The sequence below is a fragment of the Manis pentadactyla genome, chromosome 12 (genome assembly GCF_030020395.1).
Source record: "Manis pentadactyla isolate mManPen7 chromosome 12, mManPen7.hap1, whole genome shotgun sequence".
In the NCBI taxonomy this organism is placed as follows: Eukaryota; Metazoa; Chordata; class Mammalia; order Pholidota; family Manidae; genus Manis; species Manis pentadactyla.
In genome coordinates, this window is record NC_080030.1 from 47864519 (window position 1) to 47878233 (window position 13715).

The 13715-nt window shown below is 36.1% G+C and overlaps 1 protein-coding gene across 12 annotated transcripts in view; it reads right to left on the bottom strand.

The window, feature by feature from the left end:
* The window catches only part of UTRN (utrophin), a 483718-nt gene that overhangs the window by 228806 nt on the left and 241197 nt on the right, over positions 1-13715 (bottom strand). For all 12 annotated transcript variants that reach the window (XM_036906868.2, XM_036906866.2, XM_057489131.1 and 9 more), the window contains 2 exons: positions 11016-11221; positions 9259-9413 (listed from right to left, as the gene is read on the bottom strand). In XM_036906868.2, coding sequence (XP_036762763.2) covers positions 9259-9413; positions 11016-11221 — 361 coding nt within the window. The remainder of the gene's footprint in view (positions 1-9258; positions 9414-11015; positions 11222-13715) is intronic.

Here is a 13715-nt window from a genome sequence, read left to right on the forward strand (position 1 = left end):
GACATTCTGGAATACAATCAACCTCATCTCAGCATTAACTTACTGGACCATCTCCAACAGTGTTTGGCTATGTACAGAATACATTCAAATTGCTTTGCCCAGTTCTCTCCAATACTCTGTTCAGGTCAAAATGATAAGTTCCTTTTTCTCTAGAATATTCTTAATGCTGTGTCTACACAAAAATCTATATCCAAGTAAAAAATCTCCTTCTGACCATCTCCACTTATCAGATCCTACCTCCTCTAAGGGTTAAGGACCACCTCCTTCGGAATATCCCAGCCCAATTAGGTTTCCTTGGTCTGAGTTCATAAAAAGTCAGTACAACTCTTTACAGAAATTAACTGCATGTTATTTTCTAGGAAAGCCCTTGGATTATGATTTGTTTTACTCTTAAATTTTACTTTAACTATATCATAAAGATTTCTTGTCTGTCCTCCTATCCTGTAAACTCACTAGGAGTAGAAGCAATCATTTATATCTCCACATTTCTCAGAGTCCTTATTACGGTATTCTAAGTACCTATAGAATGACAATCTATTTATAATATGCCTTTAAACTTACCTCTTAGACACCATTTTTCTAGATACTTCTGAGAGGTGGCCTCCACAAAACTCAGTTTGTAAATGAAGAAAGGAGAAGGTACAAGAAGCATAAAAATAAGAGATTCAGCACAGGGAGAAGAAAACAGGCTCTCATGCTGATGGAGAAACAAGACCTCAGAAGACAGAATGAGCCCAGACTGGACCAGATGAGGGCTGTCAATCCCATTCTGACTCCTGTTTCTGTGTCTTCACTTGACAAAACTAACAAAGGACACATTCTGACAAACAAGGAAATAACCCAAAAGAGGATGAAAAAAACAAAACAAACATGAAATCCACAAAATAGGGATTCCAAACTAGGAGGTAAGCACAGAAAATCCCGAGGATTATGTCTCTGCAGCAAGCCTAGAAAGTATATCTCCAGCAGAGATGTCTCCAAGATCAAATATTAGAAGTGACAGGCTGCTTAAAATGTGTTTGTAGGAAATTATACTATCAGGACATCGGAAAATATGGGAAGGATTAGCCATAGGTACAAAGAAACCTAAGTGCATAAAAGCAAGGCAATTATTAATTTCAGGTAAAACAAACAGAGAGGAAGCTAAACTATAGTACACATCAATGCTTGGCTGTTAATGATGTTTAGACAGGCATAATAATGTCAATCCTGAATCTCTGTTTATCTAGAAAATCAATGATGAAATGGTAACAGCCACTGTGGAAAACGGTATTGTAATTCTTCAAAAAATTAAAACTATAATTAACATATGATCCAACAACTCCACTTCTGGATAAATACCCCGTAATACTGAAAGCAGGGTCTTAAAGAGATACTTGTGCACCCATGCTCATAGCAGCATTATTCACTGTAGCCAAAAATGTGGAAGCAACCCAAGTGTCCATCCATGGATGAACAGATAAGCAAAATGTGGTCTAAACAAACAATGGGATATTATTCAGCCTTAAAAAGGAAGTTCTGCAGTATGGTATACAACATGGGTGAGCTAAGTGAAGTAAGCCAGCCACAAAAACACAAATGCTGTATGATTCCAATTACATGAGATACTTAGAGTAGGTCACATTCATAGAGACAGAAAGTAGAATGGTCTTGCCGAGTGGTGACGGAGAGACAGGAGTAGTTGTTCTTAGGGAGGGGGATTTATGGTGCTTACAGTGAGCAGTAAGAGAACCTCTGTATTTTGTTATAAGTACTTCAATTCTTTTAAGTTTTTTGTAATTATATGCATATATTTAATTTTTAAAATTACTCACCAAGATTTGGGCGGTTGGTGGGAATGGCGTTTTATCTTCCATCTAGCCCTGCCCATATTTTCAATTTTTAAACATCAACAGAAAAAAATATTAAGAATAACCAAATAAAGGCTGTGCCAAAAAGGTATCAAAAAGCAAACAATTAAAGGAGAACACACATGCAATCAATCAACCATGAACAGGCAATCACTACTTTGAGAGTACTCATATAAAACTAGTAACTATAAAATTTAGTAAAACCAAACACTTCCATTTTACATAATCAGTATTAAGGAACTTCATGTGATTTATTAGACTACCATAAGGCCAAAAACAACTGCTAAAATTACAGGCTCAGAAATATGTATGCACACTTTATGACTAAGAAATTACCTTCATAATAATATCATTTGAGCACTGCTCTCAGAAGGAAACAACCTACTTCTACCAGCTCTGCTATTCACTAGCTAGATGGCTTGGAGTAAATCACTTCAAATCTCCAGTTTTGTTTTGTTTTCTCCATCCTTAAAATAAGTGGCTTGGACGAGGTGAGTCAAGGACCCATTTCAGAATCTCCAGAGGTCCTTTTAAAACTACACAGTCCATCACAGAGATGAGCACACCTGCCAGAAAACACCTTCCATTCTCAACCCCTGATCCATAGCTTCACATTCGGCTTCCTCAGAATCACTGAATGTAAATGAAATGTTCCCACGAGGAGCAGATGAGAGGTATGCTGCCAGCAAAAAGGTTGAAAGTATTAATATAGATGTTTCCTAAGATTACATCCAGCACTGAACACACATTAGTCCACAATTCTCAATGCAGAGTTTAGTTTATATCTGACAGTTCTGCTTGCTACATCTCAAGAAAGATCAGAACAGAGCTATCAAAGTTCTGAAAATGTAATGAGAGAATATAGGGGAAGGAGCACTATTATAGAAAAAAATGATTTGAAATTGTGGCTACTAGACAAAAGACAGAGGTTTTCTAATCTTTATATATATATATATATGATAAAGGATAGGGCTAAATCATAAAGAATACAGACTGTATCTATAAACCATAAAGAATAGGGATAGGCTGAAAGTCTAAAAAGATATATTTGAAGTTTAGAAGGGTAACTGTAGCAGAGACAAGAATTTTTACTTCAAACAGAAGTAACAGGCAATAGAATTCTTCAGTGCAAGAAGCGCTGCACACTGAAAATATAAATAGCCTCTCATAAAAGAGTTAAGGAATCCATAGATGACAGATTTATAATAGTTTATATTAAAGGGAACTGGGATTTTTAAAACATAAATGCCTAGCTTTTAAAGAGATTTCTGCTCCAAAAGCAGCTGATATGCGACAAAATTGCTTATAGTTACTTTGTAGCATAACAAAACATGGCCACCCACACAACTGACTTTTTTATGTTATTTTAAAGATGTGAAATAATACTAGATGTTTTAAGTTATAAGATACATTATTTAATCAAGTATGTATGTGTTTATAATTGGTCAAAAGACTAAACACAAATAGATAAGTCTCTTTTGGACTTTAAAGGAAAAGAGGATCTTAGGAAACCCACTGATATGTGTAGCCAAATTCTGGTATACTTAAAAGATGACCTTTACAGTTATAAGAGATTTAAATGTATTTATCTCTTTTAGAGTGGAAAAGCGTAGCATCAGTAGTTTGAGTGGCATGTAGAAAACTTAAAATGAAACAATTCTGAAGGTTTTCAATGGGTACCTTCACAAGGTAATTTTATTCGTTGGTAAATATAATAACATTTACCTGGAAAATATTAAAGCAGGCTTTGGGGGTTGTGGCCAAGGTAATGAGGCACTCAGATCTCCCCAAGGACCTATGGTGTCTGGGGGGGCAGCCCTTGATACACAGAGGTCCCGTCATCACGAAGGCTTTAACTCACTCCGTGGGAACTGAAGAGACTTTTCTAAGCTGATAATGCCACACCATTTGGGAAGCTCAAGAGAGGGGCCTGACCCCACGATTCCTGCCCAGGACCCTGTAGAACCAGGCTCTCCCCGGGACTGCCCTCGCCAGCAGGCAGATACTCAGGACCACAGAGCTGTGTCTATGACAGGATTTATCTCAGCACTTCTTATTTCCTTTTTAGCTAAGTCACTGCCAGACATTCAGTCCTCATGAATATTGGACTGTAACTCCAGTAGGACTCTGCACCTTCCCCAGTCTGTCCCAATCCACCTCCACAACTCCTTTTGTTATGTCCAGAACTCTATGTTATGTTCAGCAGACTCCACAAACCAATCCCTTCCCCCTCATCTTAAGCAAAGCTGTTTTCCCTAAGCCATCAATTCACTGAAACACTTTAAATTGTTTTTCTTTTTTCTCTAAGACCCTAAATGCCCCAGGGTGAGCAGCTGGAATAAGGGTCCTCCTTGCTTTCCAGTGCTACTTCTGGGCCATTGTTCTCCCATTTTCCAAGCAAAATGCTACTCTTTCAAAGCACAAGACATGTCTCCACTATGTTCAAATAATGACCTCCAGGTCCAAGGTCACTGAATGTGATCACAAAGGTTGCTCACTGCCTCAGCAGGTAAGTGCTGTCTGAAATCCAAATCAAGATCTGCCTGCCAAGCCACAGGCTGAATGAGGGACTGCAACACCCAGAGAAATGGACATCTCAGACACCACTGCAGACCAGGGGCAGCCCTAGTCTGTGCTCCTTACCTTCCTCTCCTGTGCTCCCTCTCTGCCTGTCTCGCACCCTTTACTCTTATTATTATAAACCCATCACTGCTCAGCAACACTTGAAATTTCCCCTAAGAAGCTCTCTGTCCCACTCCCTAGGATTCTGACTTTACATCTGATCCTTTTTCTTCACATCTCTCTCAGTCCCACATCCAACCTCACTGACAGCATGTCTGATGAATCATAAAGAAAGTGGAAGTTTTGCACACAATCTTTCATCTTCCCCCCACCACAGCAATTAATGATGTATGATATTCTTTATAGCACAAAGTTATAGTTTCTTGTTTCCTTTAAAATATATTAGCATAGATAACTATGTGTGTATTATGTATGTATGCGTGTATATGTTTGTATGTATCACATACATTTACATATGCATAGGTACTTTGGGACTAAAATAACATTTCAGACCCAAATTGGGTATCCACCCTCCAAAAGTTACTATAAGCACATTTCAACTATCACTATCTCAATTTACACTAAAATAATCAATAGGCATTAAGAGATATAAGGAAAAAATTTCACAGGTAAAAATAGTGGTCAAGATATATCAGTTAGTTAAAAACTTAGAGACAGACACAATGCTTACAGTATCCAAAATACCAAAAACTGGTTGTGTTTCAGAATTAAGAATTTTTTGTACAATACAAAACTATTGTTATTAACGTTTCTATATGACATATTGCCCCCAAGCAGGATCTGAGGCAGCAATGAAACACATTAATACATCTGCAGCAAGGAACAAGGCTATTTACACTAGGCAGGTTAAATAAAAACTATAATAAATAGCCTTTTGTTAATATAAAGCTTTCTGTTACCAGAACTTACTAGATTTCATCATTGTAGATAGGGGATTGTGTGCCTGTAACTGAATGGCCAAATTATTTGGGCCAACTGCAATTCTTATAAAACATTTCCTTTGAAAGCTGATATTAAACTCCACATATTATACCCCAATCACAGTGTTCCATGAAAAAGTATAATAACCCTTCAGTCCTCCAGAATTTGGCTGACGATGATGTATATACACAATATGACTGGGAGATAAGAGAAGACTGTGGTGAGCGGCCTCTCAGTGGCCATTACAGAGGGCATGGTGACCACGTGCTGGAGGGCGTTACATCATCCACAGCCGAGGCCCCTGTATCTTTAATCAGATCCGGTTTCCAAATTCAACACAGATAAGAACTGCAAGTGGAATCGCAGACAGATCCAAGAGACTGCGGGTACACAGAACCGTCACCAGGAATAGGTGACGTTCTGATAGCAAAGAAAATAAGTCTTCTTAAAGAAGGGAAGCGCCTGGCTGCACAGTCAGAAAAGCATGGATTCCAATCACAGCTCTGTCCCTGTGAGCTGGGTGATTATGGGTACTCCCTAACTTCTCTCTGCTTCAGTTTATTCATAGTGTTGATGAAAATGCTGCCGATCTCCTCCACTTGCTGGGAGGGTTAAGTGAAATGAAGCACGTGCAGAGTTTAGTGCAAAACCCAACAATGAGAAGATATCAACAAAAGTTATACATTAAAGATAATGCACACCATCTCACAAAGCACAGCAGCTGAAATAAATTTATTACCAATTCTTCAGAACTCAGAGCATAGAGAGCATTATCATAATTTAGTATAGAAAAATACCATCTTCACTATGGTATGTGACTTTGAACATGTCATTGAACAACATCTCTGAGAGTGAGAACATTAGATTAGACCATGCTTTCTCATGACAGGTAATAATTGGTTCTTTGGTGGGGAGGAGAAGGGGACAAAAGTGGAAAAATTTACTCTTTTTGTGTATAAAGCACAATTATAAGTACAGAAATAGATACACAGTATACTCATGATATTAAAATTTCATGGAGTCAAGATCTGAAAAGCTCCTTAAGGGGGGTTATTATGTAAAAAAGGTTGAGAAACACTGGTTTAAATGAACTCTAAGACTGCACGTAGCTCTTAAAGGGCCTTAATTCTATCTTCACAATAATAATGGCAATAATTCAGAAAACATTTATTATAAGTTCACATACTTAGTCTAGGAAGGCAAGGAAAGATTTGGGTATTTTAGAAAGATCGCTATTGAAATAGTTAAAAATTGTAATCATTGTGTTTCAGAGAAAATCCTCTCAATACATAGAAACCCCACCTGTCACTCCAAGGGATAGTGTGAGCCAGTTTTGTTGTATTTTCCCTGCTTTTATAGACAATAACATAATCTAAGTCATGTCTAAATATTAATAATATACATAAATCATGTCTAAATATTTTTTAAAATCATGTCTAAATGCTGATTTTCCCCCCAAAAAGGCAGAAAGAAACAGAATAAGGACACTGACTTGTAACTGCCACAAAATTGGAATGCTGTGATTGTCTTAACTATGATTAATGGAAGATCACCTTGGAATATAATTCATTTTTAATTGCCTTTTCCATCTAATCTAACTACTGCTGTAGGCTCTCTTAAAATATTTACAAAGTAAAAGCAAAAAAAAAAAAGAATTGAGGATGCTATATAAAGCAGACCACACATTCCTAAATGATCAATTTTTCTGGTATTGTTTACAACAAAAACAGAGTCATCATTCTTATATATAGAATATGAGGAAACACATAGATAAAGGATGCTTAAAGACTATCTCTGTACATTAAAGTTGGGTTTTTTAATTGAGATGTAATTGACATAACACTGCATTCATTTTAGGTGTATGAAATGATTTGATACATGTATATGTTGCAAAATGATAAGCACAATAAGTTTATTAACATCCATCACCTCACACAGTTACAAATTTTTTCTTGTGATATGAAAGAACTTTTAAGATCTACTTGGCAACTTTCAAATCCACAATATGGTATCATTAATGACAGTCACCATGCTGTACATTACATCCCCTAAACTTATTTACCTTATAACAAACAGGAAGTATGTATTTTAAAGCTGTTTTTAATTCACCCTCTCCCCTTAGTTCTGGGGTCCTTACTATATCCATGTAATCTGTTACAGAAAAAAAAAGAAAAAACAGCTGTACTAAAATGCTAGAAAGATTAGTGCTATACCTATTCTGCCTTAATCACTTTGAAGTTTTGTACTTGCTAATTCAGTCTTATTTCCTCCAGAATCCTAGGTATATGTAGCAACATATTCATGCTCAGACACTGCCTCACAATTTATTTCTTTGAGTTTCCCAAAAATCTACTTTAGAGATTCTAACTAGAAATGGCATTCTAAAAATGTATAAAACACTTTCACCTCAAAATGTTATTAAATGCTTGGCCAGACTTTATCACTAATAATATATATCATAAAGTGTTCTAATAGTATCCACTTAACTCACTGCAAAATAAATGTGTTTTGATATCAAATTAGCTTTCAGGCAGTTGCATTTGAATATATAAAGAGGTGTGTGAGACCATAATTTCATTTAGATGCAGGCATCCCCAGTACTATGCAGAAAGTAAATCCCTTTTTACTGATGATGAATATCAATATGCAGTCTTAAAGAGATGCTAACCACTGTTTATAGCTCCTCACATCCTAGGTGTTCAAGTGACAGAAAACTCTCTCTTATAAACATTCATGCTATTTTAGACTGTTCCAAATATACTCACTAGACTTTCCATATACTAGAGTAATGGAAAGAAAAGATAATATATTAGTTGAAGCCTGATGTGAGCATCCTTCATGGAGCTGCTCATGTCAGGTCTCCAGTATGGAGTTGCTTATGTCAGGCTTGCCTGCTTTCACACCAACTGCTTCTGTAAACATACCGCACCCTAAAAGACAGGCCGGTGAACACCCAAACCAGATATCTCCCTATGTCAGGCACACCAGTGAACACCTGAGCTGGATAACACCATATGTGGACTGTCTTTCTTATCTTCGACCCCCAAATGGATGGACTATATGAGAGACTGGACACAGAGCCCCTGTGGCAAGCTCATCCCAGAGGTCCCTCACACCGGACCACGGATGTGTGCTCCGAGGCTTGCTTCCGGTCATTGGTCTGCACTTCTGCTCCATCACGAATGCACCACTCTACTGGAAGTGTCTCCACTGCACCGTTTTCCCTTGCAACAGATGAGAGGCTGACTGGGACAGCCTGCACCCGAACCATCCATTGTGAGCAGTATGAGATATATTGATCCATGATATGTGTGATTTTTAGATATACTTAATCCCCTCTGAGTATCGTGTGAAAGGAAATTTCAAAATACACCGTGTGATTTGTGCAACCAACGGGTGTTAAGTTCATTACTCCATCACCTTGCGGATCCATACTTCCTGACCCGCTCACGTCAAAGTCCTAAATATACATTGCATATTTCAGGAGTCTTGTTGAACCCATGTGTCCTCAGCCTCAGAGGATGACCCAGCCAAACAGCACACTATTTTAATGACCATTAGGTATAATATTACCCTAATGCATCTGTAAATACCCAACTGTTCTTTACTATCACAGTACTATAAGAGGTACTCCAGGTAATGCCAAGAGAGGCATAAGACAATCAGAAAATATAAAATGATCACTGGCAAGGTCTATGCTTATTTAAGGACAAACTCCATTGTAGAAATCCAAATAATGTATAAATATATACATTCTGCATTAACTCAGCACCGAATAAAAATACAAAAAATAACAATAAGATATATTTCTAGTAGTCACATATTTGCCACACTTCCATGAGAAAGCCAAAGCAATAAAATTCTCCACTTGATACACATTTACCTACCAGAACCTTAGCTTTACCTTTGTTTTAGGTTGATCCATGATGTTTTTAAGTACTCAGTGGTTTCTTTCACATTCCTCGTGTCATCACTACCATACTCCTCCAGGAGTTTCTGCAGGACACTGTCGAATGCCATTACAATACCATCACCAGGAGCCAGTTCTTGAAGCAATATCTAAAGCGTAATTTCACATGTAATTGTTAAGACTTAGTCATTCCATAAATAGTATTATCAAAACACTGGCCCACTCAGTACATCTTAATATGTTTTAGACACAGATATATCAAAAGAAGAGAACAAATTATGGGATGAACCCTTGCATGCAAGCTGAAACAAAAATCATTCTGGAAGTGAAAAAGAAAATGTTTAAGAAAGAGATTGGATACATAACAGATGATATTAAAAGATTATTATCTTTTCCTCCTTGAGATATTTTACTTCCTCAAGCCATTTGTCTTTTTCATTCTTTCTGCTATACATCTGATCCTTCCAGGAACATGCATCACATGTGAATGAACTTATTCTAGAGTTCCTCTGAATGGGCCTGGAGGAACAGAGAGAGCCACCAATATGGATGCCTTCTGCCTCTTGTCCCTGGATCACTGTGTATGTTTACAGAGTTAACTGTTTGGGTGGACCAAGCACCCAAGCAAAATTTACTGAGTTGGTTGAATAACTAAATGGATGCTCAGTGTGTCCATATTCATTGGTTCCTTGGTACACTTTTTCCATCTATGAGAGTCCCTGGATCAAGATATTCCCCATGACATCTAAATGATAACTGAATGTTCCTATGATGCCTTTTGTAGCAACTGGCAGAAAAATCTACCCCAAAGTTTCAGAAGACAAGAATCATCCTGTTGTTTAGAAAAGAATATTCTGAATATGGTGATTAAGCATGGATATCACTTTTAATTATATTTCTTTAGTTAAGTGCCCAGGGGCTTTGCTGCTTATTATGTTTGAGTCCTTTGGAGAAAACAACCAGCAGATATTATAAACACACAGAATGATCAAGGAAATCAGGACAGCTGGCCACTTAATTTTTAAATTGTGACAACTGAAAATGTACAAAGGTGAAAAATAAAAATATGCTCTTATGTTTTAGAATTTGTTTCCCACATATTCCTTATTATATTCTTCCCAAATGTATATGTCCATCTTAGGCTACATGAAGGGCAAATAGATGTTACACCAAAATATAACCTAACAACGATAACCTCTAATTCAAGAATATTTTCTATGATTATAGGGAGAATTAAAACAGTACTTTAGAAATACCATAAATGTTTGATGTCATCAACTCTATATTCAAACTGATCACAAAAAAGATACCTGCTCTGATGATATAAAAAAAATAGTTTGGCTATAAAGGTATAAAAAGAAACCAAACTTACTTATTACCTGTTTGTTCAATACAGTAGCCCTCAAATGAAAGACTCAGGGAATTTCATAAATAATAATAACCTTCAAGGCAGACATGGAAGAGAAAAGGGGAGTTCCTGGGATCCCGAAAATATTCTGTTTCAAGATGGGTGTGTTCCATTTGTAAAGAGTCAGTGAGCTCTAAGTCTCAGATACATGTACATTTCTGGTTGTTATGCCTCCAGAAATTCTTCAAAAACCTTCCAGGTCAAATTCTTTATATAAATTTCAATGTATATTCTCAGAACTTTGGAAAACATCATGATCAGGGCCCTGAAAATTACAGTGAACAATAAACAAAAAGTACATCTAACAAACTGATAATGCAACTAAATATCTAATGAGTCTTACCTGATTATCAGAGATTTGTTTGATGAGTGGATCCCTTCGGGCTTGTTGAAGAATATAGAGCCGAGACTCGTACTTTCTCATGAGCTCCTCAGTTTCTTCTCTGTGGTCATCCCACTGAAGACTGTCAATAATCATGTCCTCCAGCTGCTGCTGTCTTAACTCGACACCATGTTGTGTGCTATCCCACTGGTTCTTGGCCTTTTCCACTGGAGATGGTATTATAAAAAATAATCCAGAAGGTAAACATCAGAGAAGGGAAAAAAATTGATTCCAAATTTATCATAAATGTCTGCCACACTATCAACACAATATATTTCTTAAACCATACTTGAAAAAAAAAGGTTAAACTCTCCTTTATATGTATCAAAACATTTCATAATAAAAACATACAATACTATAAACTGATAAAACCAAGAATTATAAAGAAAATACATTCCTACATAATTTATATTTATAGAACCTGATCCAATGAAGGTAGTTTAATAATACTTTATGACAGAACTTTAAGATATGGATAAAATGAAAACACCAATTCAAAAAGATACATGCACCCCTATGTTCACTGCAGTATTATTTACAATAGCCAGGAAATGGAAGCAACCCAAATGCCCATCAGTAGATGAATGGATAAAGAAGATGTAATACTTATACATAATGGAATATACTCAACCTAAAAAAGAATGAAATTTTGCCATTTGAGACAACACGGATGGACCCAGAAGGTATTATGCTAAGTGAAATAAGTCAGAGAAAGACAAAAACCATATGACTTCACTTAATAGATAGAATCTAAAAAGCAAAAGGTATGAACAAATAAAACAAAACATAAGCACACTTATAGATACAAAAAACAAACTTGGTCACCAGAGGGAGGGGTTGAGGGACAGGTGAAATAGGTGAAGGGAATTAAGAGGTACAAACTTCCAGTTACAAAAGAAGTCACAGGGATGTAATGTACAGCAAAGAAAGTTATAGTCTATAACATTGTAACAACTTGTATGGTGACAGATGGTGACTAGACTCACTGTGGGGATCATTTCACAATGTATAAAACATCAAATCATTATGAGGGACACCTGAAGTTAATAGGATATTGTATATCAATTGTACTTCAATTAAAAAAAAGACATAGTTACTTGTCATCCTCAAAGAAGATGCTCTAAGGTAGTGTAGATTTTTAAAGAAAACAAACTACATAAGAATACTTACATAGTTTTAATGTAGCATGAAATCTCCCTAAAAGGAAATATTTTTATATGTTCAAGAGAAACACTAATAGCAAATTATATTCAAGTTCTGTGTACCCAGCAGCAATGTATCATAAAAAAATATATTAGCTCTTTTATTCTTTCTTTTTTATTGTTATTTCTATTGCACCTTCTTTCATTCTCTCTTTGTCTCTTTCTATCCTCCCCTTCCCTCCCCTGCTTTCTCTCACCTTCTCATTTTCATCATGAAGGTAAAGAAAAAGAGATCTAAAGAAATTTAAAGTTTTGATTTATTCCTTCAGAGAAGTTCATGACCTTGAACTGAAGTACTAGTAAGCAATAGCTTACAATATCTTCAACCTATGGATAATAAGTAAGTAGAAAGTTCAAAATAAACTTCTAGAAGATGCTCTAGATGCCAGGTGGACTGGAGGGTGGTAGTTAAGTACCAGATGAAGGAGAATTTAATTACAAGATAAGTCATAAGGGGATATTTTTGTAAAATTTTTGGAATAATACAGGGTTATAGTAAACATGAAGAGCTATTGATTTAAATTATACCTATGTGTAATAATTCTAAAAAATTATTCATTGAGATTATCTGTTTTATTTAACACTTTAACTATCTTGTTTTACAGTTTAAGTTGCTTAAGTTCTTAATGTAAGGTAAGGACAAATTTATCATAATATTCTACTTAACAGTTAAAAAGTTACATAAAGCACACTGATCAATTCTACTACTTAAAGAACTCCTTAATATTGAACAAAAACTGTAAGCATCAAGGGACAACAAACACCACAGGTTTATCATTTTTAAAATGTACAAATTGTCCTATTCATTAAGCAGTGCAAAAAGCAGGTTACTATAGGTAGTACTCTCAGCTGAGAATGACTTTCCTGTAATGAATAGTAACAAAAACTATGCAGACTTTATACCAGAAAAATGGAGATAAAACAGAGAGGGAGTTAAATAGGAAAGAGAAGGTATTTGGGAGAAGAAATAGCCTGTTAAGAAACCTTAAAAGAAACTTAGGACAGAGCGGTTGTGGAAAAACACAAGATGGTAGAAAAGCCACAATAAAGGTGCCTTTGTCAATAAATTGGTGCCACCATAGCAAAGAGATGCCCCTGCCATATCAGGGGAAATAAGATCAGTCCATAGTTCTATAACAGGTACAAGAATCAGTGAATAAATGGATTAATAAAAAAGCACTAATAAAAAGAGAAAGTAAAAAAAGAAAACTATAGACCAAGATCCCTGATGAACACAGACGCAAAATCCTCAACAAAATATTAGCAAATCAAATTCAAAAATACACCAAAAAATCATCCGTCATGATCAAGTGGGATTTACTCCAGAGATGCAAGGATGGTACAATATTCAAAAATCCATCAACATCATATACCACATCAACAAAAAGGACAAAAACCACATGTTCATCTCAATAGATGCCAAAAAAAGCATTTGACAAAATTCAACATCCATTCATGA